The sequence below is a fragment of the Podarcis raffonei genome, chromosome 3 (genome assembly GCF_027172205.1).
Source record: "Podarcis raffonei isolate rPodRaf1 chromosome 3, rPodRaf1.pri, whole genome shotgun sequence".
In the NCBI taxonomy this organism is placed as follows: Eukaryota; Metazoa; Chordata; class Lepidosauria; order Squamata; family Lacertidae; genus Podarcis; species Podarcis raffonei.
In genome coordinates this window covers 5192095-5208128 of record NC_070604.1, presented here as the reverse complement: position 1 = coordinate 5208128, position 16034 = coordinate 5192095, and the positions used below count along the sequence as shown (strand labels likewise).

At 41.7% G+C, this 16034-nt stretch overlaps 1 protein-coding gene across 1 annotated transcript; it reads right to left on the bottom strand.

Annotated features, from left to right (window-relative positions):
* Positions 1–220: 220 nt before the first annotated feature.
* LOC128409893 (cytochrome P450 2K6-like) lies at positions 221–14922 on the bottom strand. The gene is made up of 9 exons (XM_053380415.1): positions 14683–14922; positions 13611–13773; positions 12533–12682; positions 11452–11612; positions 10739–10912; positions 8015–8162; positions 4641–4825; positions 1780–1921; positions 221–1401 (listed from the first exon to the last, which is right to left on the bottom strand). The coding sequence occupies exons 1-9, from the start codon at positions 14863–14865 to the stop codon at positions 1214–1216; spliced, it is 1494 nt and encodes a 497-aa protein (XP_053236390.1). The 5' UTR covers positions 14866–14922; the 3' UTR covers positions 221–1213.
* Positions 14923–16034: the final 1112 nt, after the last annotated feature.

Below are 16034 nucleotides of genomic sequence, written 5' to 3'. Positions count from 1 at the left end.
TTCTTTTATGCTGGCTAAGCATCTGTTTTTCAGACAAAGATACATTACTCAGTGAAGTTCTGTCTGACTCCTTCCCTTCCGCAGGGCTACAACTGTTTTGCACAAAGATACGGCAACTCGGGCTTTCAGAGGATCTCCTGGTCTCTGTGGCTTTCCCAGTTGCAAAGACCATGTTAAAAACTAGGCTGTGGGATCGCCAGCAACTAATCTCAGTTGGGGGAAAAACATGCTCCCCTCTTTATTTTCAACTCTCTTGGGTGCAGGAATTTAATCTTAATTATTTACAATTTTCATTTAATGCGCAAGAAAGAAGGGCCTTTTCACTGGCTAGGTTCAATTCTAATCCTTCTAACCTCCCTTGGGGTAGGTTTGCAGGTTTGGCAGAAGGAGATAGGATCTGCCCATGCGATGCCCACCTGGTGGAAACTCTAGCTCACATGGCCCTTAAATGTAAAATGTATGATGATCTCCGCCAACAGTTTCTAGACCATCTATGTATTCCAACATGGAAACCAGAGGACGGAGGTTATGCGCTTCTTATTACAGGGGAGAGACCAGGAGCTCACCAAGACAGTAGCTAAGTTCCTCTATTTGATTTTTTGTTTCGGAAGTATGCTACAGGATCCTGCCCTTGCTGGAAACCCACAGAGATGAGGCGGATTGCTCACCTCTTCTGCCCTTTGGTGGGTGACTATGCCATTGGGGTGGCAACGAGATCACACTGGCCTATCTATTCTGAATGTATTCTGAATGTTCTTATGTAATGCCAATAAAGGTTACTTGACTTGACTACATTGGAGCCACAGAAGCTAATATACCCAACTTCCTCAACTTCAGCATAAGGCATGGTTTCCAGACCCTTTATCGTCTTGGTCACAATTCTCTGCATTCTACCTGGGAATATGATGCTTCAAGATATTTGAAGGTATACCTTAACATGGGAATACATGCAACCAGATTTGTTGGTTGATCTCTATGCCCCAAGTGTCATAAGAACTCAGGGCCAGGTTTTAAGTAAGAGATGCTCCAATGCTAGTTTCACGGGATTCGGCAGTATGGCAGGTAAAGGGGAACACTTCAGGTTTGTGACAAAGCATGCACCAATTCCACCACTAGGCTACTCAATCAAAACACCCCTGTTGAATAGGAGTGTTTAAAAAAAGGCTCGCATTGCACATACAGGTAGGATAAGCAAGCCAGGAACTTGTGAACCTTAGGAATGTGGTAGAGCGCAGAGCTGGTGGGGCATGGGTGGTGTTATAACCCCAACAGCAGGAGTAAGATCCAGGTCTTCTTGAGATGTTCCAGGGGGTGGCTGGAAGGTGAATCTCTGCAGCAGACTTGTGAAGAAGAGGAAGAGCTCCATTTTGGCAAGAGTCTCACCTAAACATGCTCTCCGACCTGTAAGGACACACAGGCAGCAGGGTTTAGCAGTTGCTCAATAGCATCATCACAAATACTTTAAAGCAGATTAAAATGCAGAGATAAAATAACAGCTCACGGTGCCCATCTTAAAAGAATTATGAGCTGCCAATACGAGCCATCCTGCAATGCTGAAAACCAGGGGTGGAAAACCTTTCTCAGCCTGAGGGCCACATTCCCTGGTGAGCAGCATTCCAGGGGCCGCACACCAATGGTGGCCAGATCTGGTGCCAGAAATGGCCACAGCAACTGATGTGATTCTTACCTTTACACAATAGGTTACATCCCAGCATGTAAAAATCCCATTGACTAAGCACACACTATGCAGGTATACACAAAAGTAAAAAAAAAAGTTACCTGCAGAGAAAGGCATGAAAGCATCTCTCTTTATGAATTTTCCTTCAGAGTTGAGAAAATGCTCAGGATAGAATTTATGTGGTTTCTCCCATTGAGATTCATCATGCAGCACAGAGGACAGCAATGTTATGATGTATGTCCCCTGCAAAGGCAAAGCAAGAGTTATTTAAAAATAAACATATGTCTCTAGTACAATAAATATTCAGTGCAGGAGAAATGAGATTTGAGTTCCTCTGAGAAATGTCTTTAGTTCGAAAAACTTTAACATATAAGTCATGGACAATCGGCAGTGGGGAGGACTGCAGGGCCTGCTCTTCCAGGGCCTTTTTCAACTGGCCCAAGCCCTTATTTGGAACAAACTTTTGGGGAAGTGTGGGAAGTGTTCTGCCATTGCTTCCCTGTTCCCAGTGGTTTATGTGTTTTAAAATGTCCTCAAGCAGTCGGTGGCAATTTAAATTTTTATTTCTTTATTTCCCTTTTTCCTTTGTTGGGGGTGGGTGGGTGGGATGGATATTTGGTTGGGGATTAATTTTAGTATAATTGTTCTGTTCTTGTTTTTTGTTCTTTTATTGGTTCTGTATAGTTTGTGTTTTGTTTTTAAGGGGCGGGATCAGGGCTGCCTGGGAGTGGGGCCCCAGCCAACACGATGGCTGGGACAAGTTCCACAGGGGGGGAAGCACTGGGACCTCCGATCTTGGTGATCATGGGCAGGAGGCGGAGTTACGCTAAGACCAGACCATGTCATTACCGAGGAGGCAGGTTTAGTCGTTGTTTGAGGACTATCCCTGCCTCCGGGTCTGGCCTTGACCGGATGGATACTGGAATCAACAGGGGAAACCCACATGACCTGAAGGGGTTGCTGGGTAATGCCAGGTCAATGATGAATAAAACCACTGCCATCCACGACCTGATTGTGGATGGAGGATTTGACTTGGCATGTGTGACAGAGACCTGGTTGGAGGAAGCAGATGGGCCTGTTCTTGCCGCTACTTGCCCACCAGGTTTCTCTTACGCACAGCAACCCAGGTCTGTGAGGGAACATTCCCAGATCCGCTGAAAGAGGCGGTCATTAAACTGCTTCTTAAAAAACCATCTTTAGACCCGGCCAGTATGGCCAACTATCGCCCAGTCTCAAATCTTCCATTCTTGGGCAAGGTGATTGAGCGCGTGGTTGCTGAACAACTTCAGGCACGCCTGGAGGATGCGGACCATTTGGATCCCTTCCAATCAGGATTCAGGCCTCATCATGGGACTGAAACTGCCTTGGTCGCACTGGTTAATGATCTCCGGCGAGCTAGGGACAAAGGTGAGAGTTGTTTCCTAGTTCTGCTAGATCTCTCAGCGGCCTTTGATACAATCGACCTTCTGGACCGTCTAGAGGGGCTGGGAGCTGGGGGCACTGTTATACAGTGGTTTCGCTCCTTCCTCCTGGGCTGTGTTCAGAAAGTGGTGTTGGGGGATGCGTGTTCAGACCCCTGGGCCCTCACTTGTGGGGTGCCTCAGGGTTCCGTCCTCTCCCCCATGCTTTTTAACATCTATATGAAGCCGCTGGGAGAGATCATCAGGGGGTTTGGACTGGGTGTCCATCAATATGCAGATGATACCCAGCTCTACCTCTCTTTCAAATCAGAACCAGTGAAGGCGGTGAAGGTCCTGTGTGAGTGCGTGGAGGCGGTTGGAGGATGGATGGCGGCTAATGGATTGAAGTTGAATCCTGACAAGACAGAAGTACTGTTTTGGGGGGACAGGGGGCGGGCTGGTGTGGAGGACTCCCTGGTCCTGAATAGGGTAACTGTGCCCCTGAAGGACCATGTGCGCAGCCTGGGAGTCATTTTGGACTCACAGCTGCCCATGAAGGCACAGGTCTATTCTTTGTCCAGGGCAGCTGTCTACCAGCTCCATCTGCTACACAGGCTGAGACCCTGCCCGCCCGCAGACTGCCAGCAGACTGTCTTGCCAGAGTGGTGCATGCTCTAGTTATCTCCCGCTTGGACTACTGCAATGCGCTCTACGTGGGGCTACCTTTGAAGGTGACTCGGAAACTACAACTAATCCAGAATGCAGCAGCTAGACTGGTGACTGGGGGTGGCCACCGAGACCACATAACACCGGTCTTGAAAGACCTACATTGGCTCCCAGTACGTTTCTGAGCACAATTCAAAGTGCTGGTGTTGACCTTTAAAGCCCGAAACGGCCTCGGCCCAGTATACCTGAAGGAGTGTCTCCACCCCCATCGTTCTGCCCAGACACTGAGGTCTAGCACTGAGGGCCTTCTGGCGGTTCCCTCATTGCGAGAAGCAAAGCTACAGGGAACCAGGCAGAGGGCCTTCTCGGTAGTGGCGCCCACCCTGTGGAACACCCTCCCATCAGATGTCAAAGCGATAAACAACTACCTGACATTCAGAAGACATCTGAAGGCAGCCCTATTCAGGGAAGTTTTTAATCTATGATATTTTAGTGTATATTTGGTTTCTATGGAAGCCGCCCAGAGTGGCTGGGGAAACCCAGCCAGATGGGCGGGGTAGAAATAATTTTATTTTTATTTTTATTTTTATTTTTATTTTTATTTTTATTTTTATTATTATTATTATTATTATTATTATTATTATTATTATTATTATTATTATTATCTCCCACCAGAAAAGGTTTCTTTTCCAACCTTGTGCTCCTTCCCACTGAGATGTGTTTAATGGGTTGAAGCTGATGCCTGATAGTTTCCAAAGGGTAGGTTGCTTGCTTACAGTGCAATCCTATACAAGTCTGCACAGATGTCAGCCACACTGAAGTCCAAGGGGCTTACTCCCAGGAAAGCCTTAAAATATATTGTAACTAGTGGGCAGCAGTTCAATGAAATGGATCACCTTTGGAATGAAGTAGCCATTAAGGGTAACATCTGTAGCCGTGGCATGTGGCAGGTTGGTTGGGTTAATATTGGCAAACCTCTGGATCTCATGGACCACAGCATCTGTATAAGGCATTTTTGTTCGGTGTTCAATCCTTGGCTGGGAAGATCCAACAACCTTTGCAATTTCTTCTTGGACCTTTACTGGGGGAAATTAAAAGAAAAGCATTAATTTTTCTGCCAAGATTATCTCTTTGATTCGGCTTTTGTCTCTCAAAATACTAATCTCTCCAGCATAGAACTGGAATAAACTGGTTCTCCAATTCCCTAGGCTCACATACTTAATCTCTAGAATGTGACACGGGTATTTTTTAAATAGGACAAACATTTTAGCCAATAACTTGATATACTGATGGAGAGATATGCATCCAGGATGATTATTAAAATATCACTGCTGGGAATATCCTGAAGTGGTATCTTTTACATATAATGGTAAAAACCAAATATTTCGTGATCCTACTGAGCCATACAGATTTTGGAGAAAATATGGTGGAAAGTTAGCTAGAGAAAGAGCATTTGGACAGGAAGAGGAAGATTCAACTGAGGTGGAGGCGAAAGAGAAATAAATATGGAACAAGATGGCTTTGAAAATTCTAACTTGGAATGTAAATAGGCTAAATAATAAGACTAAAGGGAATAAAATTGAACATGTAAAGAAGTTAAACTTGGATAAATAAAACTTAAATAAAAGGTTGGGAAAGGACTTTGTAACTTCTGATGTAACAAAAAAGAGAGGAGTTGTAATGTGTATAAAACCAGGGTTGGACCCAAAACAATTATTCAAAGACCAACAAGGAAGAATATTGATAACTTAGATACCATCACATGGAGAAAAAGTATTATTAATTGGTGTGTATGCACCTAATGAGGAAAAAAACCAGATTTTTAAAAGAGGCTAGAAGAAATATTATTTGAAAATTTGAATGAAAAGATTATTTTGATGGGCGGTATGAATGGTGTAGCCTCCCTAGATTGGGACAGGAGGCTTCTAAAGATTTGTATACTAAAGTAAAGAGGGCAGAAATTCTATCAAGAACATTATGAGACTACAACTCTATAATAGTGGAATTAAGAACAGGGACAAGTTTCCCGATGAGATGGAGACTAAATGAAAATTTATTAAATGATCAAGTAATATTAGAAAAAGGGGACAAAAAAATTATAGGCTTATTTTGAAATTAATTTGAACCAAGAGATAGATTCAAAGGTGGTATGGGATGCCAGTAAAGTAGTAATGTGGTGGTGGTGGGGGTTACATAGCAACGTGCATGGCAAAGAAATATTAGAGAGCAGAAAAAACAAGAAATTTTACAAGAAATAAAAGGGAAAGGGAAAGAATTAATAAATTCCCATTGAAAAGAGATAGTGAAACAGGATATCAATATGTTGCAAATGCAATATTCAATTATAATAAACGAAGAAATACTGGAAAATTAAATATTTAAACAGAAACAATTTCAACAGGCTAACAAGCCATGAAAACTATTAACTTGGCAAATAAAGAATAAAAAAGAAAAAAACCTGCATTAATAGAATAAATGTAGGAGGTAGAGTTGTGCAAAATCTGAAAGAAATAAGAAATCAATTTGTGAGGTTTTTATACAGAACTATATTGAGCTAATATGAGGTAATTTAGAAGAAGTGGGTAGATATTTAGAAGACAGCAGACTACCTAAGATACCAAAAGATAAAATGTCATTTGTTAATGGACCTGTCACAATGATGGAATTACAGCAAGCAATTTTAAACGGTAAATTAGGGAAGGCACCCTGACCTTATGGACTTTCATCAATATAATATAAAAAAATAAAGGATTACTTAATACATCGTTTAAAAGATATTATGAATACATCTTTGAATGCAGGAAAGTTACCCAAATCCTGGAAGAGTGCATGCATAACTTTGATTCATAAGCAAAATAGAGATCCAAAGCTGGTTAAGAGCTATCAACCTATTTTGTTGTTGAATAAAGATTCTAAACTGTTTGCAGACAAATTAGCTAATGGGTTGAAAACTGTATTAAAAGAGGTAATATTATGAAGCACCTTGTCTGTACTGGTTGAAGGAATGGTTGTTATTGAAGAATCCACATATTTTAGATTTGGAAGGTCATGATATCATTTTTGGTTGGCACATTTATTTGTGGTATGAAAAGGTGAAAGTGCATAAAGGTTTTACAAACCATACAATCATAATATTAACTATTATAAAACAGAAATTCAATTAAAATTAATTTTAAAAATGCAAACCATATAATTGGGGGGGGGGGAATTATAGAGTATGGGATCAGTATAAAAACCTGTTGGGGACCAAAACACCACTATGGCTTTCACCTTTAGAACCCATAGCGGTGAAAAAGAAAAACATGATGGAAAATTGGGCAACATACAAATTTAAGTGGAGAAGGTGGAGAATTGAAATTAAAATAATGATTTATCAGAGATGTTAACAACATGATTACAATATCAACATTTGAATGAAGTATTTTAAAAGGATATATAGCAGGGGGTTGGGGATGAAACATCACACTTAGAAAGAGACCTGTTAAACTGTAATGTTAAAGCGATATCTAAAATGTATAAGATATTATTGGAATGGGAGACAAAGGATGAACAAGTGAAATCTTCAATGATACTCTGAACAATAGTTATTGGTAATAATATAGAAATGGATGGATGGGAAAGTCTATTGAACATGGATATAAAATTTACATAATGTTATACTTTAAGAGAAAGCGTTATATAGATGGTACTTAACACGTAGTAGATTGGCTAAATGTATAAACCCAAATTGAACATGTGCTGGAAATCTAAAGAGAAAGAAGGTACCGTTTTTCATATGTGGTGGCCTTGTAATAAGGTTAAAACTTACTGGGAAATGATATATAATAAAATAAAAAAGATGTTTAAGATGTTTAAAAAACCAGAAGATAACTTTTTTAAAAAAGAAGAAGAAGAAAGGAATGGAAATGGTTTATTAAATATTCACAAACAAACTGCAAACAGATTAAGACGTTGGCAGGATTAATGTAAAAACCTGCAGTCTCAAAGTATATATGGGATATATACAGGAATATATATCTAAAATAATATGTTGAGATAATTTGGAGTATGCAAGAATATGAAATGTAAAGTACCACAGAAAGAGGGAGAAGGCAGTCCAGGTTGAAATGTTAAACTTATGACTGAACAATAGTTGTTATACATACACACACACACACACACACACACACACATATGCAAATTATAAACATTTTCTCTCTCTAATAGTTACATATAACTGGAATTAAGATATCTCAGAATAATGGGAGCCAATCCAATTAAAAGCACTCACTCTGAATTTCAGGATATTTCATCATTAGAAACAGTCCCCAGCGCAGTGTGGTAGAAATGGTCTCCATGCCAGCAGCTATTAAGTTGGCCACAACAGTTTTTAAGTTTTCGTTGTGGAAGTATCCATTCGTCTTGTTCTTCTTCTCCTCCTGGGTTGCAAAGAGTATGAATGGGTTAAAACGAATGGAGTGAGAAAATTTCATATGCAGAGATAAAAATGAATACCTGACAGGGCCTGATGATCAAAGTATTGCTGCTTGCTGAGCAGTGAGAGATTCCAGGTTTCCAGACTATGCGATGATGATGGTGTAGGGTTTATTTACACATATATACAACCCGAGCCTAAGATGGAGGTGCTCAGCATCAAGACCCCAAAATGTCTTGCTTCTGCATAGTCACAGCTGTTGCTCTCCATCTACCAGCTAAGAGAGGAGGTTGGGGAAGCTTGGCAATCCAGCTCCTTCTTCTTTGATACTCATAGTGGTGCTTAACTCTTCAGCCAAATGCCTTTGTTTAGACCTGTGGTAGTCAACCTTTTTATAACTACTGCCCACTAATGCATCTTTCCTGATGGTAAAATTTTCTTACCGCCCACCAGTGTTCAATGAAAGGAGGATTCAGCTTGTGCTGTAGAACCCCTACCGTCCACCTAGAATGCTGAAACGCCCACTAGTGGATGGTAGGGACCAGGTTGATAACCCCTGGTTTAGACCAGGCATAGGCAAAGTCCAGCCCTCCAGATGTTTGGGACTACAATTCCCATCATCCCTGACCACTGGTCCTGTTAGCTAGGGATGATGGAAATTGTAGTCCCAAACATCTGGAGGGGCGGACTTTGCCTATGCCTGGTTTAGACAAATGAACTAGTGGTAGTATTTACATGACACGTATATGGCCCTCATCTCACAAAGAAACTTGTCTGACTGATTCAATAATAGATTCAATTCCATTATAATTAACCCTTACTGGGTACAAGATCCCCACAATTTGGAACGTACTCAGGCATCATGCAGACTGACCCCATAAACCTGCAACAGTATTATATGATTACATACATGGAAGTCAGCATTTCTGGTGAACACTTGTGGAGATCTGAAATCAGGGTTCCCATAAAGTGTTGCTTTTTGCTGACATATATCGTTCTCAGCTGAACATCTCATAAGATCTTTAATGTATTTACTCATAGTTTAAACTGGAAAAATGACTCAGAAATACCACATATTCATCTGGAACTGTTTCATTAAACTGAGATAGACAATGTGGTGCCCTCCATATTTTGGAGATAGCAACTACCTTCAGCCTCACTTTTCAACACCTGTAACACAAATAGAGTTGCTGGTTGTAATAGCTGCCTGTCCTGCTGGGAGTCAGAGGGGAGTGAAGAGAAGAAGGAGTTCTTCCAATTTTTCATTCAATAGTTGCCGTACGGCACCAACCAACAGTGGTGTGTTTTTCAGGATATTCGCCATACTGAGCACTTTTCTAAGATCCACACAGTCCTTGCTTATCAGGGATACATTCCTAGCATTTCTCTCTCACAAAGGCGCAGCCATGCAGTTTCACATTACAACCAGCAGATTCACAAGTGAGGCAGAGGATCAAAAGAAGAGTGAAATAACATTAAAACTTCTTAGCTGTTTAGAACCTTTATTTGATACGTATGTTAAAAGATGCTTTTCAACAACTTATATTTCCACTATTACTTTGCTGCATATTTTGTGATTTTTAAATCTCTGCTAGAGTTCTCTCATGAAACAGTATTTGCCCCAAAATTGGATCTTAGCACCCAATAATTCTACTTTCTACCATTTTCCCCCATTGTACAAACACCTACTCTCCCAAATGGCCTCCCTGCCTATCTAAAAGAGGCTCAGCCTCAGACTGCCATGTATTTGCAGCAGGACAAGCTAGAAACCAAAAAAGAGGAGAATTTTTTAAAAGAGAAAACAAAAAGAAGGGGGGAGGATTATAATTCTAAGCTCTTTATCACTTATACCTTAACCCTACAGACAGTGTAGATTGAAAATTAAAAGCAAATTCAGACCTATATATCTTATAACTTTTCCAACCCTTTAAAAATAATTTCCAACCTGTTATTTAGAACTCTGTCGTCACCCAACCACCTGTTTCCTTTTCTGGGTACTAATTAATTGGTAAACAGAAACTCCAATTCATATTAATTTCCAATCTTAGTAATGCTTAAAAGAAATGAAGCCATAATTTAAGGCTGATTGGTCAGTGCATGGGCCAATGTTTTTTCCTTGCTCTGAGATGCCTCCCCACCCTCAAAGTTTCCTATCTCCTCCAGTGTGAAAAACGCCTTCTTCTCAGCACATGAGGCATTTTCCCATCCCCCTTGTATCAAAAGGGAGTCTGGCAACCATTACCTCTTATCACTGCATAATTATCTCTCTTGGCAGAAGCTCCAGCATCTGATGGTCAGTCTGACATAATTCAACCCCTGGAAATTCATATACGCCCATTGGGCCTGTTTTCTTGATCAGGGGATTTTTCTCAGAAATGTTGGTGAGCACCCAACCTTTGCCCCTGCAGAGGCAACTTCTGTAACACATTAACAATGGCTGACTATTGGGAAACGGTAGGAAGTATGCCATGTTGGTCCCTTCTGCAATAAGACTTCCTGACTACTTCTTATGCATTCACTTGCAAACACGAATTGAAAATGTCAACGCTTATTCTGGGCCAACTTAAAAGACTCCATTACCTCTTGTTGTTGGATAAGAAATGAGTCAATAAAGCTCCTCTGGTCATTTTCATCCAGATCTCTGAGGTGTTTTATGAAGGTGGCATTTATGAAGGCAAACAGCTCATCTCTGTTTTGATTGAAAGTCTTAGGAGCCCCCAGAAGAAAACCAAGAGCAGGAAACATGTTATACAGCTGAAAGGATAAACATGTGAAAAAAGGAAAAGAGACATTAGGAAAGCTCAGTACAGTTCTCTCAGCTGGGTCTCTCAAAGCATGATTGCCCAAATACAACACAAAGCTCTTGAATGGCATTTGGAATGGGGGATGGGGTAACTCAGCATAGCATAATTTATGTGCAAGCCCAGAATAGTAGGCTATGGCAGTTCTCCTCTGGAGGTTCGCCTTCAGAGAGGGAGATCTGCCCTTGGAGGCCCCTTCTGAGCCATCATGGAACCAACTATCACTTGTTTTTCCTTGTCCTTGGAGTCCCGATGGCAGTGAGACAAGAAAGGGTGTGCGCAAAAGAGACTTTATTATAGTTATGGGATGTCTGTGCCATGTGAGTTTTCTAAATATTTTGAATCATCACCAAGTTTCTCAAGAGACCAATATTCTGTGTTTTGTGGTGAAACCTGAACAATATACAATAAACAGGTTGCCCTGCCCACTTTGCATATACTGTTATACTTTGCATCAACTGTTTGTTTGTTTTAAATGGAAAAATAGAATACCGTGACTGAAGAGCTTCCGAAAAGCCGGATATTTTCATTGACCAACTTCAGAAGTCTTATGTATGTGGGATCTTCATAATCAAATCGCTTGCCTAGTAGTATGGACACTATTATATTGGCAACAGCTGCATTCATAATTGTGGTGGTCTCAGTCGGGTTTCCTATACATGAATATGACAGTTAAACAAAAATATTCTGTTGAAATTCCAAGTATGGAAAGGGCATTGTTTTTAAGTCTGCTCTTTGTTGCCTTAAATCCCTACTGGCAGCTTACCTATGTGTAGACCTCCTTTATCAAAGAAACTGATCCTAAGTGCTGCTGGATGTGGCCAGAGCTGGGCTAAGAAATGCTTAAAGGGGCTTGGAAGTCACAGCAGCTATTGGAGTATAATTTACACACTACAGGAACAGACCGATTACGTCTCCACAAGGAACCAACCCTGGGAACTGTAGTTCTGGAGTTAGCGATAAGTATGGGCTCATCCACACTTCCACTTCACACACGCTTTCTAGGTATGTTACAGATAGGTAGCCGTGTTGGTCTGCCATAGTCAAAACAAAAAATTTTTTTTCCTTCCAGTAGCACCTTAAAGACCAACTAAGTTAGTTCTTGGTATGAGCTTTCGTGTGCATGCACACTTCTTCAGATGCTGAAGAAAACTGAAGAAGTGTGCATGCACACGAAAGCTCATACCAAGAACTAACTTAGTTGGTCTTTAAGGTGCTACTGGAAGGGAAATTTTTTTTTGTTTTTTCTAGGTATGGTTGAAGCATTTCTCCCCCTTCCCCATTCCTTTCCAAGGGGAAAACCACTCTTTAGCAGTAGATCAGAACCAATGGCAACTGGAGAAAGCCCAAATTGCTCAACAGCGTGGTTTTTCCCAAGGGAAAGCAACAGGAGAAGAGGATATGTGGATGAGCCCTGTGGAACACAACACTCTAAGCACCTTTAAAGTGCTATGCTTATGCAGTGGTTTGACTTCACCCCTGGAGGCACACTGGGATCTGTGCTTCTGGAAGTTAGGAATATGTAACACGATACTATGGTAGTGTAGCTATGCATCAGAGGAAAACAACCCACCTTCGTAAGATTCAAATTTCTTTATCAGGACACTGCATTCCTCAACAATTCTATCCTCGATGGACCTCTTTCCCATTCCGTAGTCCCGTAATGTGCTTACAGCAAACCGCCGCATCACTTTCCAGTTCTCACCATTAGACAGAACTATACCTGAAGAGATGAGAAGAAAGGTTTCATGTCTGCATGGCCATTGTACAAAAATATCAATAAATTATGTTCTGCATTTCTTCCACGGAACTGAGAATGGGTCCCAGCTATTCTCCCATTCAGACTCAGACTTCTGAGCTTTGACAAAGTAGCTGGTAGATGTGCCATCAGAGCATGACCTGAGAACACATAGATAGAGAGGACAGAGTAGAGGATTGTTTGTACATGTCAGGGATCCCAGCGGCACTCAGCTTGATACTTTGTAATCCATGGGCGGACATTATGCCTCCTTCATGTTTCCTCTCTGTATAGGCTGGACCAGAAAATGGTTAGTCAGTTTCCACTCGGTGTGTGGCATTACTTTTCCATGGGACAATTATTGGCAGGTATCATGCTGAGGAGAACTACAATGAGGAGGCATGGTGGGAGCTGACTCTTCCCCCTCACCCTGAATCTCCCCAGGAGCAGGAGGACAGTATAGATTTAGATCGGTGGTTTGCAGAGGGGCCTAGCTGAGAAGGCAAAAGCTGGGAAATACTGGATGGAGCTAGGAGAAGAAACACTGGAAGAGAGAGGGTTTACACATTCACAGTCGTTGGATAACATCCTCCTCCCCTCGATCTAGGAGGGCTCAGAAAGTCTCCGAACAGAAAGCACAGCAACTACATGCTCAGGGTATGAGATGTAGAAGTGATGTGGATGGATAGGGATGGCAGGGGGAGGGGGGATCCTTAATTGGGAGCACCTCCATTCTAGCGGGAGGCATTTGTTCTCCCTTGCTGTGATTATTGAAGAATTCTAACTGGTAAGAAGACTCTGTTTCCTTTGTTCTGCTTATCTACTGCCATGGGGGGAGGAAGCGAATTCCCTGAAGCCTGACAATTATTCACAATTCACATTACCAGTTTCAATAAAAAGGGAAGTGCCTCACCGAAGTCTTGTGCAAGCCCTTGAAATAATGGAACGATGGGCCTGTCTGCAAATGCGTCCGCCTGATTAACCAGAGCCTCCTTTACTGTCTCATATCCTGCCAACACCACAGTTTTCTGGGGTCCCATTTGGATGCTGAAGACAGGGCCATATTGCTTTGACAACTGGAATTCAACAGAAGAAAAAATGGGAAACAGAGTATACCCAAAGAATATATTAATGTAAATAATCTCTGACAGAACTGACTGCATTAGCTTGCACATTTACCTAAGAGAAAAGACTCTTTTATACATTCCACAGAATCTAGTAGCAAAGTTTTACTATTTTTTTTCAGCTTTTTTTCAATAACTACTATTGAACTCTGTAGAAATTACTTCCATGTCATTGTGCCTTGGACCGAGCTGAAAACATACGACTTAAGAATAGTAATTTTGTGGAATGAATTCCCTTTTTGTATCTTTGTAAATCACCATGCAAAACAGAATCCAAATAACATAATGGTAAAGCTAAAAGAGCATTGACTATTCCTCAATGGCATTAAAGACATTTGCTACTAATAGCTGTGGCAGCAAATACAGCAGCTCAGCCCTTTCACCCAGTTCAGTTGTGGTGCAGCAGCACAAATATTTGCTAGGAATGATCAGGAAACCAGAACAAAATAGGCAGTTGTAAGGATAAAAGTGATTATACCTTTAATGGCACCTCTCAAACCTAGTTTAGAAAGATAGGCTCAAGAAGGAGGTTGGGCTGGGCAAGCTTTGCACCGGCACTTTTACATCCTTGAAAATGGAGGCAGAGTCAAACGTGATTCGACACCAGGCACCCCCAGTCATCTTGTTCAAATTACCAGTTATAAATTGCAACTAGCTCCTATGACTATTTACTGGGAAAGGTAAGAGGAGGTTCTATAGCACACAAAGGGGAGATAAGATTTATAGGCTCTAAAAGAACAAAATGTATTCTATTATTGATGTTATTATTAATAATAATAATACTAATTTTCTACTCCGCTCATCTGATTGGGCTGCCCCAGTATCCTTTAGCCTTGCCATGGGAAGAACTGGAATCTTTACCTTTAACATGGTTCTGTAAGGCCTCTTGCGATCAATGATGTGGAGATTCCCAATGAGAGGTAAAGGCCTCGGTCCTGGTGGAAGATTTTGGGAGCTCTTGTTCCAGAAAGCGCCCAGTTTCAAAACAAAGTAAACCATAAGGATAAAGAGGAACAACGCTGGAATCGGCTCCATCCAATCCATTTCGTTTCAGCAAGCAATTATTTGGGGTAGTGGTTATAATGAAAGCTACAGTGCAGTTTGGTCGAGGACAATGTATTGCAATTGCATTGAGCAGCATATATATTATGCTAGGTACTGTCTCTAGCGAGTCATTAAACCACCCACTAAAACTGAAAGTGTCCTGCTTTGTCTCTTAATTTTTTCTTCTCCTCCACAACTATTCAAAGCTGTATCTTGGATGATTTGCCTTGCAGTTTAATATTTACTCAAGGGGGTACTGCCCACTTCCACAAACTAATGCTTTCCAGAACAGATTCAAACCCTCTTGAATCTGGCCGCAGACCTGTCACTCAGGATTATCTGTAAAATTAATCTGTTATAATGGGAGTAAAGGGCAGCATTGTGAAATTCTTTGGAGTAATAGTTGAACTGCATTTAGGGACGGATGTTTGAAAGTGCACCAGTGTGGACTTCCAGTGAGGCAAGATGGCAAGCGCCACAGCAGTATGGAGCCTCTGAGGACCACAAGCACCAATGGCGCTGCCTGGCTGGTGCCCACACTGCCAACTCGGCCACTGCCGCTGCTGTGACCAGTAGGTTAGCACGGGGCCCAACACGACAACCAGGGAGGCTGCACCTTCCAGTCTCCCCAGTGGCCTTCCCACTGGGACCTGAAGGATCTCATCAACAGCCCAGCAGAGTTCCAAGGCCTGGCGGCCTCCAGAGCCCAACAGAAAAGAAGAAAAAACCTCCAGATGAAAACCTGACAAGCCAAAGGCCTACACTGTCTAAGAGACTTCTATGAAAACAACAAACCCATACCAAGACATGAAATCCAAGACAAACTAGGGGACACCTAAATACCTTGGCTAACACACCAACAACTACATGCCTTCTTAAACAACCCAGCAGTAAAATTAGCAGCTATTAGGCCCTTGACCTCCTTCGAAAACTTTCTTCTGGCAGCAGAGGGACACAACAAAGGGATGGTAACCACAATATACAAAATATTGCTCCAAAATCCCACAAACCCCTTGACGCAATCAAAGAACAATGGGAGCACAACATAGGCTATGAAATTAACACTACCCAATGCACTAGAATATGGTCTAAACCTCCCTTTAAGACCATATCAGCCAAAAGAATGGAACTCTGGAACTCACCTACAATACAGGTGGTACTTCACACCA